This window comes from Camelus ferus, chromosome 26, assembly GCF_009834535.1.
Source record: "Camelus ferus isolate YT-003-E chromosome 26, BCGSAC_Cfer_1.0, whole genome shotgun sequence".
Classification (NCBI taxonomy): domain Eukaryota; kingdom Metazoa; phylum Chordata; class Mammalia; order Artiodactyla; family Camelidae; genus Camelus; species Camelus ferus.
Genome location: NC_045721.1, coordinates 9,635,202 through 9,659,693, shown reverse-complemented (window position 1 = coordinate 9,659,693; position 24,492 = coordinate 9,635,202). Strand labels below are relative to the sequence as shown.

Sequence of the window (24,492 nt, the reverse complement as noted above, 5' to 3'; positions counted from 1 at the left end):
GCCGGAGACCTAATTCTCTTCCACATGGGCCTCTCCACGTGGCTGCGTGGGCTTCCACAAATGTTGGAGGGAAGTGATTGAATCTCAGAACTATTTAGGAGGTAAAAATCAGGATGTTGCACAATGATGTGAATATATCTCACACCATTAAATCGTACTTAAAAGTGGTCGAGACAGTAAATACTATGTTGTGTGTGTGTTTTAGCCACAATTAAAAATTAATTAATACAATCAGGGGAAGGTGGTGAGGGCCTGGAGGCGGATGGGAGTGAGTGAGGGAAAGAGAAGTGTTAAGAATGACAAAAACCAACCAAAGACCCCCTCTGGCTTCAAAAACATTTCCTGTCCAGCAGAGGCTGCAGAAGAGTTAACAGACAGTCACAACGCACGTGGTAGACACTGCAGCTTTCTGCCTCAGTGCTAACAGAGTTATCAAGCCCATGCCACGCAAATTGCCTCAAAATAGACCTTTAATGTCTGAAATTCCCAGAGACAAACATTTAAGACATAATTATAGGTTTAGATTTCTTAAAGGAAGCTTCAAAATGAACCCTGCCAGAGAAACAGAGACGGGTAATGAAAACTACAGGTGCATACAGCATTTCCCTTTCAATCTAGCATATAACCTTGCAGAAGCAATGAGGTGGTGGGCAGGGGAAAAAGCAGATGTCTCCTGGTCACTAGACTTCTTTTTTTTAGGATATAAAATCCTTTTGTTGTCTTAGAACTCTTCGTTTGTCTGGAAACTACTGCTACTGAGATCTCATTTTGAAACTTTTTTCTTTGAAGTAGTAAACAGGTCATAAAGATCATTTATTTCCTGAATGAATGTATATCCCCCCAACAACTCTTTTGCCTCACTCACAAAATTTTATAAATACCTAGTCTTTTTACAGATTTTCAGTCACTTTTGTTGGCAACATTACTCTATTGTTCCTCCAAAAAAGTCTTCTAAACCATTTTCATAGGAAGGACAATATTACCCTGTCCTCATACACTTTTCTGAAAACACCTGGATTTCACTCGCCACTGACTGTATGTTCTAGATCTCCCTGCTTTAGTATCAGCTGCCTGATGTGTCTGTCAGTTGACTGGCTGAGTGGTGTGATTTTACTTTTTATTTTTTGAAACCTCACCAGTTGTTCCATTCTGCACAAGCTCTCTATCTAGGGTCTCCCGCAGCAAAATAATGATTACCAGGAATCTGCCCAGTGTCCTTGTGGTGCTCTCCATGCCAAGATGCCTCCACTAATTCAGTCCTTCGTGCAAGATCTTGGAAGGATGTCTTACTATTATCCAGGCCCTACAACCAACACCTGGTAAGAATGTGTTCATTCATTTGAAAATAATTATTGAGTGCCTACTATGTGATAGGCACTGTCTAGATGTTGAGGACACAAGAGTGAACAAGCCAGACAAGGATCCTCTCATGGAACTTACTCTCATTTTTTTATTCCAGAGGTTTTTGACTTGTAACGATAGACAAGGTGCCAACTTGGCTTAAAGATAAAGGAATCGGGTTCCATGTTTTAGATTAAGTCACATTTCCTTGAATGGGGGTAGGGGAGGTTCTCCCAGAATCCTAGAATCACACAAGATCCACCTACTCTTAAGTGGAGCCTGACGGGGACTATCAATGACTAGGTCAATTGTCATTCTTCTTGGGTCTCTGCCAGGCTCCAGCAAGACAATGCCTTTCTGTGGAGTGTGTTCAGGAACAGGCAAGAATGGCCAAGGAGGGTAAAGTTCTGGCATCACTGGTCAGCACAGGCGCCCAAGACCACCACTCAGCCATTGCTCAGGAAGATATTGCCCCCTCGTGGCTCCTCATATAACTGAGGGAGGAACTGGAAGAGGAAAAGGCCATTTAAATTTCCAGATTAACTGTACCTTTGCTGCTCCTGAACTTCGATTGCAGTTTTAATAGACTCGGTTTATTTTTATCTGGGATACACTTTTTTTTCCCATAGAGAGAAATGACATCGTGACAGCAATGAACTCACTTTATCAAAATCTTCAGACTTCCCCTCCACCCTAGAAAATTCAGTATGTTAATCCAAGTATCACTACTGGTTTTCTCTTCATAAAAACAAATATTTTCTTTGCTTTCTAAGATTTGAACCAGGATCTGCGATTATGTTGTCGGGAGTTATCTTGTCTCCACACCACTTTAAATTCGCTAAAAGCAGAAGCCTTATCTTTTAATTCCAGGCGCCACCCCCATCCCATTCCCAGGAGCACTTAAACCAGTACAGGGTAAAGAATACCCAGTAGGGGAGGGGTGGGGAAGGAGAGACAAACAGCCAAGCAAGCAAATAAATAATTAGAAACTGTGATTGTTGCTGTGCTGATAGGGAACAGCCTGCTGTAAGGGAGAATTCCTGGGAGTGAGAAGTGAGGGAGAATCTACCGATGTTCGGAGTTTCAAATGTATGTGTTTGTACCAGTCACTAAGTTTGAAAGCTTAAATGATAGCGTTGGAAAAGTTCTCGATGGCTCAGGAAAAATGGAAATTTCCTTAATGTCAGTTTCCATGTATTGTAAACTTAACTGGGTAAGAATGGGTGCCAGGTGCTACAGTTTTATCTATCAACTCATCTCTAACAGCAAACTCCTGGGAGATAAACAGAACTACTTCCATTTCACAGACGAGGAAACAGAAACCAGGCAGTTCTTCCTTCAGACGTTGGCGCTTCGTGCGCTGACCTCCCAGAATGCTATCTCCCTTCTTTAAGCTGCTTTGATCCTCGGAATGTCATCTGTATTGGCCTCCAGTTGGGCTGGCAGTGAAGAATAGTCCCTCAGCCAACAAATATTTATTGAGTGCCTACTATACAGCGGGTAGCATATTCAAATTAACGTGGGATTCAAAAGATAAAAAGGGCTTGGTCCTGTCTTCCAAGAAAGATCTCCCAGAAGAATCAGAGGCAGCCAGGTAAACAACTAATTCCAGGACAGTCTGATAAGGGCTGGAGAGGAATCGGAGGAGGAGCCGCGCGGGAAGCCTCGCGGAGAGCAAGGGCCGGCCAGAGCGAGGAGGCTGGAGAGGTTTCGGAGGAAACGGCGTCGGAGGTGGGTTTGAAGTTGCGCCCTGAAAACGGCGGCTCGGAGCGGGCTGCCCCCGGATATCACTCGAGTTCTCTGGTCTTGTCATTTCAAGCTGCCGACTAAGAAGGAATATGTCGAAGCTGGTACTGCAAAGGAGGTGTAGGTTGAGGGATAGGGGTGCGAATCCCTTGTGAAAAGCAAGCAAACAAAAGTAGCACATCCCACTTCCCGGTCCTCGCGCGGGCAGGGCCTGGCTCCCCGAAGCCCCTTTCCAAGCCTCGCTCACCCTCCTACTTAGCCGCCGGGGCCCCCAGGGGCCGAGCGAGCGAGAGGACCCGACCCTCTTCCTTCTCCCTCCTCGGACCTCGCCCTCCGACCTACCGCTGTGTCGGGGGCTGGGGTCTGCCGCTTCCGCCCGCGGCCCCTCCCCGGCGCGCGCCATCCGGCCGCAGGGCAGCCGCCCTCCGCGCAGCCCCTCCTCCCGCGGGGGGCTTTGCCGTCCCGCGTCCCGTCCCTCCGGGCTCCAGCCTGCAGCCCACGTCCAGGGAGGGCGGAGGAAAGAGGAGGTGGGGAGGAAGGGAGGGTGGAGAGAGGGGAGGGAGGAAGGCAGGCGAGAGAAGGGGAGCTGCTTGGAGCCCGTACTTCCCAGAGTCAGCCAGCCAGGAGCGTGCACTCCGCGGCTCTCTGGGTCCCAGCCGCACCCCGCTGCCCCGCACCTCCTCCTGCTCCTCTCCGGGTACCCCTCGCCCCCTCGCTCCAGAAGCTACTACGCTCGGGCAGCAGCCGCCCCCAGCCCCTCGTCGTCCACATCCCCAGCTCTCTGGGTTCACTCCTGGGACGCGCTCCTCGCCCCATCCTTTCTTCCTTCCTTCCTTCCCTTGCGTCCGCCCGCTTGCCCTCCCTCTTCAGGTTTCCCTCCCGGGTCCCGATTGTCTCCGTCCCCTTCTCTGTCCGCCGGCGCCTCGCCCTGCCCCGTCTCTCGCTCGCACTTCCTGAGTCGCCCGCCGCCGTAGTCTCGCAGCGCCGCAGGAGCCCGAGCCGAGCCGCGCCGCCGCTGCCCCGGCTCCAGCCCCCGCAGCCCCCCGCGCCCGGGGAAGGGAAAAGTGGGCGAGCGCGTCCTCGCCCAGCCCCGCGTCCCAGCCCGGCCCGGCGAGGGAGGACCGGGAAGATGAACAACGGCGGCAAAGCCGAGAAAGAGAACACCCCGAACGAGGCCAACCTTCAGGAGGAAGAGGTACGGAGGGGCTGGGTGCGGTGGCGGGTACGACATGGGACGGCTTTCTCCGAAGTGCGCGCGGCCGGGCCAGTGGGGCGCGGGTCCCGGGGAGCCAGGCTGCGCCGGAGCCGGGGCGTCGCGGTGGAGGGTTTGGGGATCGCCCTGGCCCCGAGGCGCAGCCCCAAACTGTGGCCCCGGACGGTGGATCTTGGGAGAGTGTGTTTTTGTGGGTTCATGCGCGTCTGCGTGCCTAAAATTGCGTAACTTTGAAGACTTTCCTGAGAAAGTATTTGTAAGTATAATGCTTAGCTTTGTTTGCCCCTGATTTTAAAAGCGGAATCGAGAGGTGACTCCCGGGTGACCTTAGATTAGTGGGACCGGGAGGGTCAGCGCTTAGTTCTGCATCTAGAGCTGGAAGTTGTGGGGTGTGTTTGTGTAGTTTAAGGAATAAACTCGGGGAAAGTTCTCGTTAAAAGACACCTTTGGTTCCCTGCCCCCTCCCTTTCAACGTGAAAAGTTCTTGGTGAAATCTTCCCAGCTGAGGCATTTTGGATTAATAGATAACTCATCAGCCGCATTCTTCTCTGATGAGTCAAAGACCCCGAACCTGGGTAACTAGGTTTTGTAGATTGAGGGGCGTTGCGGTCGTGGGGAGCGGAATACAAGAGTTTCAAACTTTGCAATTCACCAAGTGATCATCGAGGGTATTTTAATAGGACTTTGACGTCTGAACGTAAATTTTATGTGGTGCGTCCATAACGATAAAAACGCTGCGGCTGCGGAGCGTTCCTTTGGTAGAAATAAAATTCGATAAATGTAGGAGGGAACTCCTGAACAAACGTTTCAGAATTTTGTAGTTAGGTTATTTGTGATAGCCTGTTAATGTACCTGCAGGAACAGAGCCATTTCTCAGGAGCCCAATAAAAAATATTTTTCGCCTACTTGTTAAAAAGCCCGGAAAACTGTCTTAAACATTCTAAAAGGAACTTTAGAATGTATGTAGATGCAAGAAAGTATGCATCTGGATATGACCTATAAAGCATTCCTACAGGTGTTGCATCCTCCTATATAAGGTTAACAGAAAGGTAAACTGATTCTAAAGTTAGAATGTTGAGATTATTATGAAGATAACTGTGTACACTAAAATTCTGATAGTGAAACCAAACGTTGCAGAGGATTTAATGAACACGTATAAGCCCTCAACACTTGTAAAATGGGAACTATTCAAATGGAGAAGATGGAGGAGAGCCGTAAGACCATGCAGAACAATACAAAATAAATACAAGGTTTTACTCTAAACACAGTACAACCTAGGTGAATTGCCATAAGCCAGAAGTTGCTTTCTTACCTGAGGAAATCGCTTTTATTATCATAAACTATTATTTTGAAAAGCATTGTTTACATGGCTAGTTTTTTTTTTTTAATACTACAAGTGATCGAATACTACTGACATTCCTTCTTTTTCAAAGAGATGGAGACTTGAATTGCAAGTTCTGTTTTTTTCTTGAACCATAACTGGTTGCTTTTCTACTTATTTTCCCTACCCCTGAAATAAAAATTTAAAAATAATTGTACTTTTTTAAGGAGTTGCTATAATTAACTAATTCATCTAACACACTGAGATAATAATTGCTTTAAAAACCTTCCTAGTTCACTCTCAGATTGGCAATCTGTTGACCTCTAAGGGTAAGAATATATTCTGTGAAACCATCTTTCTCTGTTCACTTGATTGAGAACTTAGAAATGGAAAGTTAATCAGGTAAACCAAAGATTTGTTTTGGTTTGAGTGTCCCCAAACCATAACCAACTTGACAAATTAAGTAGGGAAAAATCAGATTTCTGCTTGACCAATTTCGGCCTCACTGCCTCCAGCACTGACTTGTCTGCCCTGTTCCTGAGTGTCTTTCACTGTGCGAGGTGGTGTCCAAGTGGAATCACACATAGGTGATCCCAGCACAGTCTCTGCGTCATACCCGTCCTGTTGCCCTTTCAGTGTTTCTTCTCAGGTGGGAATGATACGTGGTTCTAGGAAGTATCCGTTTTTAGCAAGACACTTTTTTATTTTAAAAATAAAGGGACAGTCCAAAACATTTCAGAAACCAAGTTGCACAAGAGGTGGAGCCTACAAAACAGATACACTTTGAAGAGAGAGGTTTTCTAATGTTGAAAATTCAGGAAAAGAAAGTCAGTTGGCCTAAATGATCTAGGTAATTTTGCCCTAGTTCCCTGTTTTGGGCTTATGTTTTGTTTTGAAAAACTCCTAACCTCTTTTTCCTAACCCTGAAAGCCACAAGTAAAATAAATATGGTATTGGGTGAGTCCCATTAATGTGCTCAGCATTATACAAAACCACCGCCCTGGACCCTTTCCCTGCCCACCCAGCGATCAGCAATTTGCTCTCAAACACATTTAAAAGCCAGGCCTGCGGATTCCAGTAAACAGAACACACACATGTAAGACGTATATACATATAATGACAAAAGAGGAAATATGTGTTTTGTAGTTTCTGGTAGCCATTGAGCTGAGGAAGGAGAGTGAGTCGGGTCATCATTAAGAGAAGACAGTTTATTTCACAGTCATCAAGGTAATTTAGGCTTTCTATACCACTTTGTAAAGTCCAGGGTTTTTTTTTTTTTTTTTCCTATTTTTTAAGTGATTTCCTTTTATCTTCCAGTACGTTTCAGCCCTGTTTGAGCGCTTCTGAAGCTTACTTTAAAACACTTACTTGGCTCTAATTGAATAGGATGAACAGTCCAGGATTTAGGAGAATTTTTGCAGCTTTTAATCATTGAAAGTTTTTGAGAACGTGGGCAGGATGAAGACTTTTGCTTTGGGTAGTATTTAAAGCTTTGAGGAAAAATAAGATTTGGCTAGCCAGCTGTGTAGGAGTGAGAATACATCTGGCTTTCTGGCTTCTAGTGTGCTATACACGTCTGTTCCTATGCAAGTTGTCCCTGTAAAGAAAAACCAGTTGTCAAAGTCTCACTGGGATCTAAGATTTACAAGCTTTCTGTATATGTATATGTAGGGCATTAGATCATTTCTTACATAACTTGACAATGAATAAAATAATCCTAAAATTTGCCTCTAATTTTGGACTAGACAATATTCTCTTAAAACACCTTTGGCATTTCATACTTGACTATTAAAATTAATACATGAGTACTAGACATAATTATATGTCTTATTTAAGTTTTGTATATTGGGACAGCCTATTCTTGTAAATAGAAATTATTTTTGGTCACTGAATTTTCAAAACGGAAGCTTTCTTTTTTTGGAAAGAAAGATAAATAGGTAATTTGGGTTTATTTTTACTTTTATCCATGTCATTGAGTATTTTTCAGGCTGATTTACAAATCATTTCTAAAAGGTGTTTTATTATACTGAAGCACTGGTGTTAGAGTAATTTCTCCTTAAATTGCTTTGACTGAACATTCTTTGTATTTAAAACTAAAACAAAAAGCTTGACCTTGTTGGAAAATTGATCAAAAAAGATGTCTGGCAGCTGTGGGGCAGAAATCACAAAGTCAGGTCTTCAAAAGTTAACACAAATCTTTACTTCGCATTCCCTCTTTTAAAATACTAATTTTGCGCAAATATCGGATTCATGAAGAAAACTGTTAAGAGGGATTGGCACAGAGAGAGGGTACCATGTTAGCTCGATGTGGCAACCTCAGGTTTTCATTGAACATTAATATTAATTTACATTATGACTTGGGAAAAATACAGAATGGTTTTGTACAGTTTAACCAAGTTTGGAGTCTTGTTACTCCAAATCAAATCAAATACAGTAAACTTATACTTCAGTCATAAATAGGGTTTGGTGACAGCATTTTGGGTGAAAATGTGGTAACTTCATAGTAGAATGGTGGTAGCAAGACCACAGCCAATACGACATGCACTTATGAATTGTTTTTCCAGTAGGGGTTTTAAAATTTCCCTGATAAACCCTTATGCTCACGGGCAGTCGTCTGTCTCTAAGGCATTTGTTGGAGAGGTAGATCGGATAGGGTAGAAGTTCTTACTGGAGATGCTTTCGTATAATTTTAGAAGGTTCATCTTAATTTTTGCTTTGAGGATAGAAGTGTTTGACACTGGTGATGAGGCAATAAAGTGGAAATTCTTGTGCGCAGCAATGGGGTTATGAATTACTGCAGCTTTCTGAAGGACTTTGGCACTATATATCAAAATTTCAAGCCCTTTGACTCCATGCTTTTATTTAGAAATTTATCCTAAGGAAATAATAAACACGCACAAAGATTTATTCATAGGAACGATTATTAGAGTTATTTACGATAGTGAAAATTCAAATACTATGTCTAAGAGGGAAATTGCCAAGTAAATCGGTGAAATTCCTCAAAGAGAATATTATGTATCCATTAAAAGCCGCATTTTTAAAGTGTGTGTGTAAATTTCTTTGGTGGCTTAAAACAACGAATTTATTTCTCAGATTTGAAGGCTAGAAATCTGGAATCAAGGTGTTAGCATCACCTCGCTCCCTCTAAATGCTTAGGGGAGAATCTGACTTTCTCTTCCAGCTTCTGCATTTTAATTGAGGGGCTAATTCTCACGACATTAAGTGAAAAGAGCAGAATTAAAAGTTTTATATTATGTGATGCCAATTCTTTACAGTAACCAAACAGTAATAAAAACTAGTGGATTACAGATCATTTTTTACTTACTTTCTGATGCTTTCCTTTGTTTTCTGAATTTCCTCGAATGGACGTAGGAACAAAACCAATCAGATGCCTTTTCACTTTGAAGATTTCATTAAGTTTCCTTGTAGTATCTGTAGGTGTCACAAAACCATTGGGCTGGTTGCATTTTGGTTGGTTTTGCTCCCAAGCCTTGCGGTGGGAATCAGGCCTCTTCTGTTCCTCTTGGCCTTTTCTCACAATGTTTATCTTACTCATTCCTTTATCCTGTCTCTTCCTAGTGATCTTCCACTGCTCTCCTTGTTCTAAAATGCTGTCTCAATCATCCTAACACAAACTGTTGCAACCTCCGATGCCCCAACTCGTTCAGCACTCAAAGTCCAAATCTGACACTCAAGATTGCTCCAGTGTACCTCCGTACATACTCTGCACACCGTTTGCGTCAGCTGCCTTTTCCCCTCTTGATCTAGTTTGAGCTGCTTTCAAGGCAGACGTCAAGTTTCAGCCTACATTTTGCAAGTACCATCCCAAGTTCAGTCCCATCTGAATGTCCTATTTCCAAAGAGATGACTTTCTGCAGAATTTCAGGAGAAGGTACTGTACTGGATCATTACTTTCGTGTGTGTGTGTTTGTGTTTGTGTTTAAAGCTCTCTGCCATCTTATCACAGTGTCTCCAGTATCTTCCCAAAGTTAGTACCCCAGCACCAGGTAAGTACCACACACACAAACATGTACACACATAATTCTTTATAAATAATTTATAAATATACGAAAGACCCTTACTGGTAGGGTTGGTGGTGATGACCTTGAATGCCTAAGCTGCCTAAAAGCAGCCACTTACTGAATGTGGGATTTAGAGCTGCTGATGGATGGACCCCACCCTGGCATCCACAGCCTCTGTTTGCCCTCACGGGCCAGTGTGCCTGGTCCATCCACCAGCCACTGCCAACGTGGGTCTGCTTGTTCCGAGATGCAGTTGGTTTCACCACTAGAAGTTGGTTTCTGCTGCAGGATTCAGCTTAACCTTTTGGGCAAGGGCCTCCGGAAGCCCTGGTTAGGTGGAAGAGCATCGAGCTCCCTGCATTTCCAAACAAGCCTGCTCAGTGTGATGGCCACTTTGGAATGTTTGTGTTCAGTTTCATTTGGCACCTTCGTGTCTGCTTGGGGGTAGGGGAAGGGGAATGCCAGTGTTTCTCTTGAACAGTGCTTGCTTTGGTCAAAGAAAAAATTTAGGAAGGAATGAAGAGAATGAACCTTAATACTAGCTGGGGCAAAAGTGGCCGCATGGCTCTTTGGGCTTGAGGCCAGCAGGAACCAGGTATTTAAATTGATGCTGTGCTGATAAGAGGATGTCCTCCCCTGATGGGGGTGAGCCTGTCTGTCCTGCAGGGATGACTTGGTAATGATTCCTGGAACTCAGACCCCTATCTTGAAGTGCACTGGGAGAATATTTCAGACCACTTCAGTGTATTGTGCATGTGGAGGGGAAGGGTGAGCGCTTGACCGCGGAGCTTACTGGAACAAAGTTGCCTAGTTTGTCGTCTTTGCTGAGCACAGAGAGAAGAAAATACTGAAATATTTGATCCTGGGAAATTTTCAGAAATCTTTTTAACCATTCACTCAGGAGGTGACTGCTAACTTTTGAGAATTTACTACATGCCGAGCACTGGATGTGTATTATCTTACTTCATCCTCACAACAAGCTGATGGAGGTATGACTGTGATGACGAACCTCATTTTAGGGGGAGGTGACTGAGGCACTGAGGGGTTGAGTGACTGGAGCCTTGACGTGCAGATTCTGGGGAGAGCTGTGACAGCTCTTCGTCTTAAATTGCTCCAGGTTTAGTGCTGATGGCCCTGGGTAAACATGTATGATAAAGTACTGTGTTCAATTAGGTGAAGTGGTAGTTTGAGTTGAGAACACAGTCAACCACAGTACAAGGACGAGAGGGTGATGGAGCTATAGCAAAGAAAGCTTTAAAAAAAAAAAGTGACATTTGAGATTTTAACAGATGAGCAAAGGGTTGAGACAGTGGGGGCAAGATGGTCCAGTCAGAGGGATTGGCCCCCTATGAAGATACCAAGGCTTAAAAGGGAAAAGGAGCAGGAGAGGAAGGGAAGTAAGGATGAACAGGGGAGGGGGAGGCATTGGCCTGGGACAGGATGGAGGAGCTGGCCTTCCACGCCAGGGAACAGGACGCTTCTGTGATGGGAGCTGGGCTTTTGTGCAGCTGGAATGTGGCATTCTGGGACGTTCCAGTGTGGAAGGGGATACAGTGGGTTTCGAGGCTAATGCTGCTGGAGTCCTGTCACAAAATAAGGCAGTGGCTGGCGGTGGGAGTGAGCCAGGGGCTGGGGAGGTGTTTAGGGACTGCAGTAACCTTCAGATGCCAGGGGAGAAGACTAGGAGTTTTCATCCGTCGATCCTCTTGGGTTTCTCTGTTGGATGACTAGCTGAATGGTGGTTGTATTTGTAGAAGTAGAAAATACATTGATAGGGGAAGAAAAGAGGGCAACTGGGAGGTGAAGAGATTGGGTTTGAGATGCAGAGGAGAACGTCTGATCTTGCAAAGAAATTTTCAGAACAATTGCAGAATATATAGCTGATAACGAAAAGGTGGGTAATACGCATTGAGTGCCCAGAAAACTGGAGAGGGTGTGGGGCCCCAGTTTCTAGGAAACCTTGTGAGGGTAGGCAACAAAAGAGACAGTTTACCTAAAATTTGAAGCTATGTCTTTAAAAAAAAAAAAAGGGAGAACTGGAAATTCTCAGGAAAAATTGAAGCAGATTTTTTTAAAAGCACTTTTTAATTTAGGATCATAAAAATATTTTGCATATAGTCTGCCTAGTTATAATAGTGTCTAGTATACTTTACCGTTTGAAAGCCTGATTCGGGGGAGCTTAAAAAAATCGAGGTATATATAGTATATTTCAAATACTTTTTTTTTTTTTTACTCTCATCAACAGTCTTTGGAAATTGTTTTCCTCTAAAATTTGCAGTTAATTTCCAGACTTCTGCTTCAATTTTTCTTTTCCCAACCCTGTACCTAGAAGGGAAGATCACGCTCTACCATAAAATTTGTAGATGGTTTTGGAAGGTAGAGGTGGAAGGCCTGGAGACACTTGAGTGTTTTTCTAAGAAGAAAATTTACCAAGTTGCTCTGTTTTGTTTTTTTTTTTAAACTTTAATGGGGGGTGGCGTGGGAATAAGCATGAGCCTTTGGCTAGACCCAAAGTGTTTTCTGTGGGTCACATTTTCAGTTTATTCTTTACGTGCTTTCCTAAAAATTTGCTTTTTCTGTTCACAGCTAACTGTCAGCTCGTGAATAAGGAAAAGTAGCTCAGGAATTTAAGAAAACAGCAATTGCATTTGTATTTCTTCTAGGTTATAACCCTGCTGCAACCATTATGATGCACATTATGTAGACTACTGGAGAAAAAAACGAAATGGTAGTAATAAATGCCAATCACACCACGAAGATGGTTCCAAATTCCAGGCTGTAATACAGTATTGTTACACAAATTTAAAGTGTGGAGGGAGTGCCAGAGCAGCCTAGCTCAATCCAGTCAGCCCCAAGGATTTTGCAGAAATCTGGGAGTCTCAAGATTGAGGTACATGTCACCAACGCATGAAAAGAAGTTAGGGATGGACCAGTTTCTACTTTAATTTTTATTTCTCATGAGTTGACTTTTTAAAAATGACGTTCCTTACTCCGCTTTTCCTAAATTTTTCTGTCACCAGGTAGATGTGCTGGCAGGTGGCCAACGTTACTCTAAGAAATCCTACAGATTTAAAAAAAAATTCCCCCCCCCCGAATCCCCAGGATCTTGTTTTGTGAAAATTTCTCTTATGCCCACCTAGAGGATGGGTTGTTGAGGCCTCATGAGAGAAGGGACTGCACAGAAAGTGCTATCTTATTACAGAAGTACCAGAGTTTCCTTTGTGCTCCGAGGGGAAGTGCGACGAAAGTGTAATTACTTTCCCCAGCATGTGTGATTTACAGGACTTAAAATGTGTGAGCTTCCAAAGAGGCATCTGTTTTTAAATACAGTATCCCTCTAAGCCTGCAGGATGTGTTTTGGGGTGGGGGAGGGACGCACACACAGACATGCATTTCCGTCCTCCGCCTGCCCTAGGGTGCTGGGTGACAGGGGACTGAAAACGTTGGTAATTGCTTCTCCCTGCTGTAGAAGGAACAGGAGAGGTCCTGGAGTCCAGTCAGCCATCATTAGGCCAGATCACTGTTGTTCTGCCTTCTCCCCTCTCTATCCTTCAAAACCTGGTTCCTTCTTTTCCAGGACCTCCAAGCATTTTTCCAACAATGGGGTGGGGGGATTGTCAGAACTAGCACTGAGGCCATTTTTGTTGCAAGAATTTCCTTTTTCGTCTTAACATGTGTAAGAAAATTGGAGGGCAAATTGAAGATCAGGTGCATGTCCAGATATAATCCAACTTGTAAAAGTATTTACGGTTTTTTTGCCCATGAATTCACTAAGCATTTAATGAGTAATGTCTATTTTGTTTTAAACATCGCACTTAAACCAAATGAAATGTTCTCCGCCCGTGCTTAGGGATAAGGAAACTGAGGCTCTGAGAGACAAAGTAATTTGTGTGAGGCTTTATTTGCAGTTGGTGGTAGGAGCTTAAAATCTCTCAGCCGTACACGAGGTTCATGTGATCTGGGCCCAGCTGGGCTCTGACCTCATCCAGCAGGAATCAGCTTCATTCATTATGGTTCAGCTGCTTGGGCCTTACTTAGGTATCTCCAACTTGCCAAACCTGTTCCTGCCTCAGGGCCTTTGTGCATGCTATTCTGCTGCCTGGAAAACCACACACCTAGACACCCAGATGTTCATGGCAGCCTCATCCTTGTCGTTTATTCAGATCAGATGTTACCCAGAGAGCCCTTTGACCTCCAAGTTTAAAGTAGTCCCACATTCTCAACCATGATCACATCCCTCTTATTTTCCAGATAGTACTTTTTACTCACTCACATTACCTCTGGTACTTACTTGTCTTGCACGCCTTAAATGTGACTCCTATCTTAAGACTGTAACCACAATGCCTAGAACAATGCCAGGAACGACCCAATAAGTAAGTTATTTGTTAAATGACTGGAATACAAACCAACTGTCAGGTTCAGAGGTCTGTAGAATATACCACATCATCATAAACCTTTTCTAGCAGTTTTTAGATTAAATTTTAATTAATTGCTGCCTTCAAGATGATCACTTCTGGATCCCCATCCCCACTTAATTATCAGAAAGTACAATTACCACTTGCTTTTAAGCCAGAAATTTTGGATGGTAAGTGCTAGAGCCTGTGTGTCTGCCTGTCTGTGTCTGTCTCAGGTGGGGGGGGGGCCGATATGCAGCAGTTTTTCACATATAAAGGAGCCCTTCCCTTTGTCCAGTTAGAATGGAAACCAACTACATAATTCCACAGAAGCAGGAGTGAAATGTCGGCCTCCCATGGAGTAAAAACGGGCAAGATGACTTTGACTTTTTTTTGGTAGGTGAGACTTTTGGGTTGCAAAGGGTTAATGTTAATAACCCAGGTGGAACTGATTTGGAGATAGACTTAGCACTCTCAGTCCTTTGATTTAGTCTAGCCTCCAGTTCCACGTGCTTTCCTCCGTTTGCCTACAAAGTAAAAAGGCACGCAGCCCGGGATAGTGCGGGCTTTGGCTGGCCGAATCCAGCCGTGGAGCACCTGTGTGGGTAGCCTTGCGGGAGCGGCCACTCTGAGCCCGTGAACCTTTTCCGGAGGCCCCGCACAGCCACAGTCGATACCCACTTGGCGGCCTTACGGACTCAGGAGCTGTGTTTATTCACTGCAGAACACAACAGATGACGTTTCAGGATGAAAGAAATCTAAGTCGGCATTGCTTTTGGTCATCAGGCTGCCTGTTAATCGAGCTCGCTAATGTACTCATGAAAACGCAGGCTGTTGGATTACCCTCATGTATGATGTCATAGTACTTGGCCTTGAGCAAACTTTTTAAACTACCATCATCCACTGTCTGATAGTCTTAGAACCAGTGGTGTATATATATAAATCCTTGTGTTAGTTCTTGATCAAATCATCGGTCCCCCCCCCCTTTTTTTTAAATTATCCCTTTTCCTAAGGAACTCGGCACAAGTCATTGAAGTGTATGTTTCCCTGGCTAAAATGTAGAGAGAGATGGACAGACAACGCCTGCTGTGCTTTAAAAGAGCCTTAACTCCACTGCCATTTTTCTACTCCATCCCAATTTCACCTCCCTTTAGTGATGTGGACAGCCCAGATACATCCGGGGCAGAGGTGGGGAGGCTGTTTGGAGGGGAATGGTTTTAAGCCTGAGATTGTTTTTTTGTTTGTTTGTTTTTCACTAAGAAAATCAGTGCCTCTCCTAGAGAAATGGGTGGGAGTTTCTGGGTGTGAGCTAACGGCAGGAAATGACCCTCTCTAAACAAAAGGACCCTTTAAGGCCCATCCTGAGTCTTTGTGTTTTGAGGAGGGCTTATGCAGAAAACCAGAGCTCGGAAATTAATCTCTGCTGTAGCCATTCTCTTGGGGGAGGGGAGAAAGAAGATTCCTGCCCTGCTCACACTCCCCAAAGTCCAAAATACCAGGCGGTACTCACTGTGAGTGCCAGAGAGGTTTAAGAGTGAGGCGGGGGGAGGGTGGTTCTTGGGGAGGGTGTGGCTTCATACCCCCAACATGCAAAAAAGAACCAGGCTGGGCAGCCTTATACCTGCTGTGACCTTCAGCTTTCACCTTGGCTTTCAGCTGCTACTTGAAAAACCATCACTAGCAAAATGCCAAAATACAGACTAAGGAAGGGAGAGGAAAAGGATGTTTTGTAGGATCTCTTTGTTGGGGTGCTGCAATTGGAAAATAAATACCCTATAAATTGAAGATTTGAATACTGCACTAACTACTGTCTTCATTTTTCTAAATCTGAACTGATTAAAAAAAAATCTAAACTGATAAGAGCCAGTAATTTCTGCCGGTTGACGAACAGAAGGCACTTGAATCATTTTTGTGTTAGACCGTGGGCCACGATGAAGCAGCATTGGGCCGTGTCCATGCTTTGGAATGCTGCTGCTTTTCACTTTAATGTGATCATTCCTTATATCAGTATTTATACAGCAGGATCCTGAATTTATATTGCTAGGAAAGTAGTTGTGTCTTATCAAAATTATTTTGCCTTTACAAATTCTTGCTGACTTGCAGCAACCAACTTCTCTTCCAGGCATACCTTTTTTTTTTTTTTTTTTTTTGCCCCAGGAATATAAATCTTCCCACTAATAATTAGAAACACACATTTTGTTGAAAATGGTTTTGTGGTTTACTTAGTTTTCAGAACATTTAAACTGACAAACATCTTCTCAAAGAAGCATTGTTACCTACTGTTTTTAGGCTTTGTATTGTAACTATATTTTTAGAAAGGCCTACTGATGTATTTGGTGGGTACAGTGTAGTGTGTTGGGGGCAGAGAGGTGGTTTACCGTCACCACACCAGACACTTAACAGAACTGCAGAGATAAGATTAAGGCCCGTGCTCAGATCCCAGTATGAAAGGCTTTTGTTTGTATATTAAGTATGTTGAGAGCCTCTATCTTAAATTTGATTCGAGGGGTGTAGTATTGTTTAAAAGAGATGTGATCGTTGTAAATTCCAAGGTTTACAGGGGAAAATTATTCTTGTTAAATGCCAGTGTCTGGTGTGTTGGTAGGTTTTCCCATTTTCTTAATGCATAAACTTTACAGAAAGGTTTCTGATGTGGTGTTAGTAATTTTCAGACATGGAAATATATATTGACTTAGATTCGTTCGGAGGCTTGTATGCAATATCCATTGGGCATGTTTTTCATTTGCAAAATATCAGTTATTATCTCTAACATCGCCTGTATTTTTACCAAGAAAAAGATTAAAATGCCAGTGATAATCTACTCTGTGTATTGAAGCACTTATAATTATGCCATAGAAAGTGCTAGAATTCTCTGCATTGAGAACCGTTTCTGCATCAGCTTTGGTGACTAAGACTGAACGTTCCCGACATGCGTCCTTTACATAGGTAGGTGCCTTTGTGGTTGACGTGGATTCAGGAATGAAGTGTGTCTGAAGTGTGTGTTGGGCGGAGGAGCCACTCTCTGTAGCTCTTCCATTTGTGCAACTACTGGTAAACCTTGAATCAAAGGGAAAATGTCCTGATCAGGAATGTTCTTGGATGATCAAAGGGAAGCGTCTTGCCCTTTGCAAGACTAGCATCTGTTGCCATTTGGTCATAGTGCACCCAGCCTGCTGACTCTGTATCTTAAAAACAAAAACAAAAGCCAGTAGGGAGGGAGCAGAGACTCCAAAATACTTGTAGGGCTTTGGAATATAGTGAGTTTCTGATTTTTGGCGGATACTCATTGGAGAAGTTTTAACTGTTAAACTGCCCCCCCCTTCTCCCTTCCAAAACACTCCACAGACCCGCAATCAATGTGAAAATTGCTCTTATTTCTATTACTGTAAATTGTGGGTCATGATTCTACAGAAAAATCCAATTGGTACGAGCTTAAGCCTGAACTCCACAAAAAAGTGTTTTTCCTTGTTCATTAATGACGTCAGCCCAGAAAGCTGCTCAGTGCAGGAGACCCAGGCATAGAAACCTGGCAATTTGACTTCGGTCCTCCAGCTCATTCCGATGCTTTCTGAAGTCTCCGCAAACCTAATAAGTATTATATTTTCTAAATGGAAATTGCAATCCTATTCTTTGGAAAAAGTGCCATAAATACTTCATTTTCCTCCCCACCCTCGTGGATTCATTCGCAGTCATGCAGAGATGGGATAGAGAGTAAAGCATACTGTTGATTGTAAAGTCCTGAGATGGTTTCCCTTCCTTTATCGAAAGCTCTGAGGATATTCATGCCATTTTTTGTTGTGCTGGACAGCTGTGGTACCCACTCCTACAGCACTGGGCCGCAGCTTAGCTTCGGGGTGCAGCAGAGATCATCTCCTGGGATATTATTGTTTATTTTAATAGCTGTTATGCACTTAATTCTACAGTCATTTCTCCTAACATTAAAATAATAACTCCACTGGATTTTTAATTTATCTGCTTTTTAGGATTGAGACTTCCAAGATGCATTAAGCCGTTTGTTTACCTAATCGAATCACATTGTGCCCCAGTCCCCCCCCCCTTTTTTTCTTCCAGGTGAAACCTTTTTTTTTTCCTTACTGGCAGATAAATTCACCTAGATGACACCCTCCTCTTCCTCCCTCACCTCCAAAAATACAGGTGAGCATACACACTCACACACACTCCCCTGTTTTAACAAAAATGAGATCAAACTATTGTAGTGTTCACTTACATTTGATTTTCTTTTCATTTGATATTAAGTAATGAACATCTCTGCATGCCAGTGGATAAGTTCTGCAGCTCCGTTTTTAATTCTTCATACTAAGCTGTCTTAAGGATATGCCTTAATATATTTAACCCATTCCTTATTGAGGAGCAAGGAGCTTGTTTCCAGCTTTGTGATGTAAATGGTGCTGTACCCCCTCCAAGCTAAATCTGTGAGTGCACCCGTGCTGATTTCCTTAGCTTAGGCTCTTGGAAGTGGAATTTCTGGGTCAAAGGGCTTACATTCCTTTTTAAGACATTTCGATGTCTATTGCCAAATCTTCTCTAGAAACACTGTACTAACTTATACTCCCACCAAGAGTATTGGCAAGCCCATTTGCCTGCATCCCCTGCCACTGCAGTTTTAAAATGTTTCAGAGGTTGTTTCTTCGCTGTGGTGTTTTTCACAAATGTGTTCTAGTTGTGGTTCATAATACTCCAATCTGATCTGTCCAACACCTGGATGTTACAAGTTGACTTTTTTTTTTTTAAACCCCACTTCAAGACATCTCTTAATTGTCTCTGGTACTGCTGCAGGGACTGAAATGCTTAGCAGATAATTTCTGGATATGTTATTCTTGAGTTCCTTGAACACAATGAAAAATATTGATTCTGTGATTTTAAGTGTTAGGTCCTTGACATATGTTGCCGGCTACAGTAAACCTGATTGACTGAGTGATGAGGCCAGTACTTTGGGTGTTCTGTGTGCATGTACAGAATTTCACTGAATTGGTTGCAAGGTCAGGTGAACCAGTAACACTGCTGATGAAACCGTATTGTAAGATGCGTGCCGATTTCAGAGATGTTACCTAGTGGAAACGTGTCAGAACCGGTGGATATGTCCTTGTAGCTCTGTTTTTCTGGTTACATGGTTGGTTTGCTCTTGAGGTGAAGATAGAGACACTTGGATCTTGGTCAGTTTGATGTAAGTTTTGATGGACAGCTAGCCAGTTATATCCTAAGGAACTTTCCTGGACAAAGTTAAAACAGTAATGCCTTTCATTAGATGTGGAGCATGCAGTGCACCTGCTGCTGGAGATGTTCCTTCTCCTCCTCTCTGAATTGAGGATGAGGGTCTGGACTCCATGTAGAGGGTGTCTCGAGTATTCCTCAGTCTGAATGGGGGACCGTCGGGACTGTCTCATCCACCCAGAGGGGCTGTTGTCACCGGGGAGGGCCACAGAATACAAGGGCCAAATGAGTCTGAGTAGTGAAGCTTAGGTCTCTCCATGCAGGCCAGGCAATCACCATTAATCCCAGTCCACAAGGCCTCCTTAATTGTTACCAGAACATTCCTGCAGAGCACACGCCCTCCACAAAGCCTACACACATGTTCTTAGAGTGTGACTCTAGGAAATGAGCAGATGTCATGGAAACCTCAGGCTTGACTCATCCCGAGTGTTCCATATGAATGGAATTTGCATCTCATTTCGCGTTTAATCTAACAGTATTTCAGGATACATGCCCACTGAGGTCATGAAATACTGAATTTCTGTGCATGTGGCACCTTTCTCAAAGGAACTGGAAACTCTTGCAAATAAAAACATGCCTTTTCTTCAAGTCCTTGACTGTGGTTGACAGATGGGGAAGGAGTTGGAGAGAACATTGAGGAGTGGGGAAGAGGTGTGACTCTCTGGGGCACAGTCAGGGGTCCTTGAGGAAGACAAGGTGCCCTGTTGTCCGGGGTTGTGCTGGACACTGGGGGTGTGGGAGGGGGAGAATGTGGAAGTGCTCCCCAAGAAGCAGTTTTCCTGCCTACTTGGAAAGACTCATTCAAGACAAAACAACAGGAGAATAAGATGGGTTCCTATGTAAATGGACACCATTGTGCAATTTAGACGGAAGGCTTAGAAATTCAAAGAGATAAGTATGGATGAAAGTGAAACAGGCTTTTCAGAAAGCGCAAGAAAGAGAATTGGGAAGATTTAAATAGGTAGAGAGAAATGGGCACTGGGATAGCAGACTTCACCACCATAAAGGTTGGGAAGTTGGAATGACTGGCGTATTTATAATGGCAGGCAGGAGCCTTATCTGGCTGTTAATTTTGAATGAATGAATGAGTAATAAATGATAAAGATATGAGGATATTTTAAAGAATATTTGTCAGTTGTCATTGGTTCCCCACCCAGGCCTGTTCAATACGTGACAGATTTCCCACTTGCAGAACCCAATGCCAACATGCTAAGTAAGCCTTTTCTTCTGTCTTAAAAATTAGACTAGCAAAGCCACGCTACCTGGTCAGATACTGGAAGAGTAAAGCATTTTCCTCCCCCTTCAGCTTCCTTGATGAGCTTTTTACTCCAGGATTGCCTTTGTTTCTTTTCGCCTTCATTCTGCAGTCGCACGAATGGATCATGGTGGCTCTGAGCCTTATAAACAGAATATATAACTCCTAGGTGATACAGTCATTCCAGAGATATTACACTCCTAGTGTTTTCGGCCCTGTTGATACAATGGATAGCACACAAGCATTGTCCTTGACCTTCCTGGAACTTCCAGTGTTGTGGGGAAGTGTGTATTAAACAAATAAAAGCCCAAGAAAATATAAAATTAGGAACTGTGATGAATGGTGTGAAGGAAAAGCTCAGCTGATGTGAGAACTACAGTTGGTGGGTCCCAGGCACTGTTCACAGCACTTTGTGTATGTTCACTCTTTCAGTCCTTGTCACACTGTCACGTAGGGACCAACCATCATTCCTAATGTACAGGTGAGGAACGGAGAGTTGAGTAACTTTCTCAAAGTCACAGCTGACAAATTGCAAAGCCTGTATTTGAACCTGGGCAGTTTGTTCAGATTCTTTCGTTTCAAGCTCAGTGTCACTGCCAGTCTGTTTTGAGTACTGTTTCTTCTGAGAAATCTGTTCCAAGGAGATCAAGAGACCTTTTGAGCCTGTTATACCTCTTAGGATCCTGCCTTCGTAGAGAATTTGAGATACAGGACCTGCCGAAGCCCCCAGGAAGCAGCAAGGTGGCAGCTTCCTTACAAGGAGGCGAGTCACCCAGCTAGACACAGCATCTATTTTCAGGAAATGTGGGTGGTCTGTGACTTCTTGCCACGTCTGCCCTTTCCCATCTTCACCATCTCACCTGTCTGGACTCTAAATTAGACCCTCAGAGCCTCAACTGTCCCTCTCTCACTCTTAGTTCATTAGTGGCAGATACTTTTCCAAAGGCGTTATTCCCTATAAATCAGCCGGCACCTGAAAACATTTGGAGACTCCTTGATCAAAGGATCTGATGACTAGGAAAGTACTCTGGAGACTGGAGAACACTGCCCACCACCATTTTTGGGCTGAAGTTAGTATATGAGATACAGATTTCTGTAGCTGACTTTTAAAGCTCTCCACGATCAGATTCTTCCCCATGTTTCCAAACTGGTGTCTCACGTCTGCCAGTGTGCAGTCTCTCTTGAACCTCCATCACCAATTAGTTGGGTGATGGTGTCCTGTTTTTCTTTTTCTTTTTTTTTTTTTTAACTTTATGGAGGTATGATTCACAATTCAGTCAGGTTTCTTTTTTTTTTTTTTTTTTTTTTTTTTGTATATTCAAGAGTTGTGTGACCATTGCAACTCTAATTTTAGAACGCTTTGCTACCCATCCCTCCCTCCCAAAATAAAACCTGTACTCATCAACCCCTCCTCCCAGCCCTTGGCAACTAGTAATCTACTTTTTATCTTCCTGGACTTGCCAACTATGGATATTTTCACAAATGGAATAATACAAAATGTGGCCTTTTGTGTCTGGCTTATTTCACTTAGCATAATGTTTTCAAGGTTCATCCATGTTGTATGAGTTGGTACCTTGTTCCTTTTTATGGCTGAGTAATATTCCCATTGTATGCATATACCAAATTTTGTTCATCCATTTGTCAGTTGATGAACATGAGTTGTTGCCACTTTTTGGGCACCCTGTCCTTACAAAGATGATTCCACCTCCAGGTCCCTGACTTGCTTGTCCCTAGAGTGCTTTCTTCTCTTCCATCCACTCCATACATTTATGTTTTTCCCAATCGGCTTTCCTACTTACTAGCCCCCGGGGCTTTCCCTGCATAGGACTGTTATGTCAGCCTCTGACTTACCACACTGAATAAGCTGCCTAGGATTTTTACTTAAGTCCTTTCATGATTATCTACATAGGTTTACTTGGACCTTGAGCTCATTTGTTGGTAAGTTTTAAAGACAATTCATTCAAATATATAGAGTTTAGGGTCAATCAATGAATAAGGCTGAGAGCCTTGCCTTTGTGGGGACTTTCAGATTCTAGCAGGACTTACATTCTAGGTGACTTTTAAATACGTACGTGTAATTCACTGTTACTCTTCTATTTCCACCTGGCCTCGAGATGTCTACATTATTTGATAACTATTGAATTGAAATTCTCTTTCATGAGAAAATGAGGCCACTTCATCCTCTCCAGTTAAGTACAGGTTGCTGTCTTATTTCTTACTGGCACTGTAGTCACAGTTGCCAGGTTTATTCATGAAGGTGAAAGGATGGATGTGAAGTGTCCACTTGGAGACTGGAAGCCAATGTGGGGAGAAGACGTTTTACGTGCTCCTGTATGCCATGCCGTCCCTCCAGACCCTTGCCTTCTTGCTCCTTTCCTGAGCTGTTCAATTTGGAATCTTTTTGGGGCGGGGGGGGAGTAATTAGGTTTATTTATTATTTTTTAATGGATGTACCGGGAATTGAAGCCAGGACCCTGTGCACACTAACCACGCACTCTGCCACTGAGCTACGCCTTCCCTGCTTCATGTTGGAGTCTTAATCTGAGGACTGGAATCTTGTGCAGACCCTGTGGGAGCAAGAGGAGGGAGGGTGGAGTCTGTTCCTCATTTACTGTCAGAGCTGAGACATTTTCCTCCTTCCTCTCATGAGTAGGAGAGCGTTCACACAGTTCCTGACAAAACTGGGGTGTGGCAGGCCCTGAACCAGGCGCCCCACGAGAGCTGCCAGCCCCTTGGTTTTCTGGAATGTCAGGTGCCTGTCTTCTCCTGTCTCTCTCGGGAATGGTAGTTGCGTGGCTCCCCCAGAATACCGTGAGGATTAATGAGTTAATATGTGCAGAGGCCTCTAGAAATGTTAAGTGCTTGGTGTTCTTATCTCCTTTCTGAGCACAGTTGCCTTATAAGGCCGTCCAACTGGGGCCCGAGGGTCTTCTGTCAGGGAGCCGGGCCAGCCCCTGAGGCCAGATGACAGTGGCGCTCTGTGACAGTGTTCCCAGAATGGGCTCTGATTGCTTATTTTAATACTGGTGACACCGCTTTTTTGCTAATTGTTAGTGTCAGTCTCACAAGTACTTTCCCCTCAGCTTTATTGCATCTATTTTTAGCACCCTCCTTTATTCTCTCCCTCCGAAAACCAAGTATAGTCAAATCCATGTGAACGAAATAATCCAGGCAGAGTTCTTAAATTTCCTTTTTTTTGGGAAGAAAGACTGCTCATCCCAAGAATTACTTTGAAGTCAATTCACTCTTTTTTTTTTTTTTAAATGCTGTATTTAACCAAGAAACAGCAGCTATAACATTCCAGTAGTGCTCATTTTGAAATCAGTGAATGAAAATGCACGCATATTCAATCTAGATTATTTCTAGCGATGTTTGTTCATTTTCCTCTCATGAAACAGAGACTGCTTTCCTGACAGTGGTGTGTAAATGTGGAAATTCATGTGTTGGAAAGCCAGTTTTAAAGGTTTCCCCTCTTGCTCTGGCTGTCAGTGTTATGACGTACGCATTTATGCTCTCGTAGGTGTTCTGGAGCTGGAAAGGACCTGGGAAGCCCCAGGTCTGGTTTGGAGCCTGGTCCCTTTTAAACAGGCCTGCATTGTTCTAATTGACCCTTCTGTCTTTGGAAGAAGAGTTATCATCTCTTTCGGGATCCCTTAATGTCAAGCAAAATAACTCCTTTATTTTGAGTTTGTAGGTTGATAAAGCAGAGAGGATGACAGCTAGTCTGTCTACTCCAAGAAGGGTGCTATTAAGGTGAATGGTGTAAAATACACCAAACTTTGTTTTGGGGGACAAGAGAGAGGGATAGAAGGTTAGAAGATAATTTCTTATCTCCCTGTTGAATTCGAGAAGTATCTTGGTTAAACTCCCCTGTTTTTAAGTGTCATCAGAGCAATAGGCATTGAGTCATTGGCTACTAACGGTGCTGGCTCAGTGGGTTACCATCATTTTCATTAATGATACACTTC

The 24,492-nt window shown here is 43.6% G+C and overlaps 1 protein-coding gene and 3 long non-coding RNA genes across 9 annotated transcripts in view; 2 read left to right on the top strand and 2 right to left on the bottom strand.

Moving 5' to 3' along the window:
- The window catches only part of LOC116660071, a 92,434-nt gene extending 91,171 nt beyond the window's left edge, over positions 1-1,263 (top strand). Inside the window, exon 4 of the long non-coding RNA XR_004315438.1 lies at positions 1,159-1,263. This is a non-coding gene — a long non-coding RNA (uncharacterized LOC116660071). The remainder of the gene's footprint in view (positions 1-1,158) is intronic.
- LOC116660070 lies at positions 453-3,588 on the bottom strand. The gene is made up of 2 exons (XR_004315437.1): positions 3,430-3,588; positions 453-3,194 (listed from the first exon to the last, which is right to left on the bottom strand). It is a non-coding gene; the product is annotated as an uncharacterized LOC116660070 (long non-coding RNA).
- A 16-nt stretch (positions 3,589-3,604) lies between these two features.
- Positions 3,605-24,492, top strand: part of RBPMS (RNA binding protein, mRNA processing factor) — a 157,449-nt gene continuing 136,561 nt past the window's right edge. For 5 of the 6 annotated variants that reach the window (XM_032468703.1, XM_032468698.1, XM_032468702.1 and 2 more), the window contains exon 1: positions 3,605-4,282. In XM_032468703.1, coding sequence (XP_032324594.1) covers positions 4,217-4,282 — 66 coding nt within the window. In that variant the 5' untranslated portion in view covers positions 3,605-4,216. The other variant, XM_032468699.1, reaches the window with a different exon arrangement.
- LOC116660072 lies at positions 6,809-9,336 on the bottom strand. Its single transcript, XR_004315439.1, has 2 exons — positions 8,947-9,336; positions 6,809-7,218 (listed from the first exon to the last, which is right to left on the bottom strand). It is a non-coding gene; the product is annotated as an uncharacterized LOC116660072 (long non-coding RNA).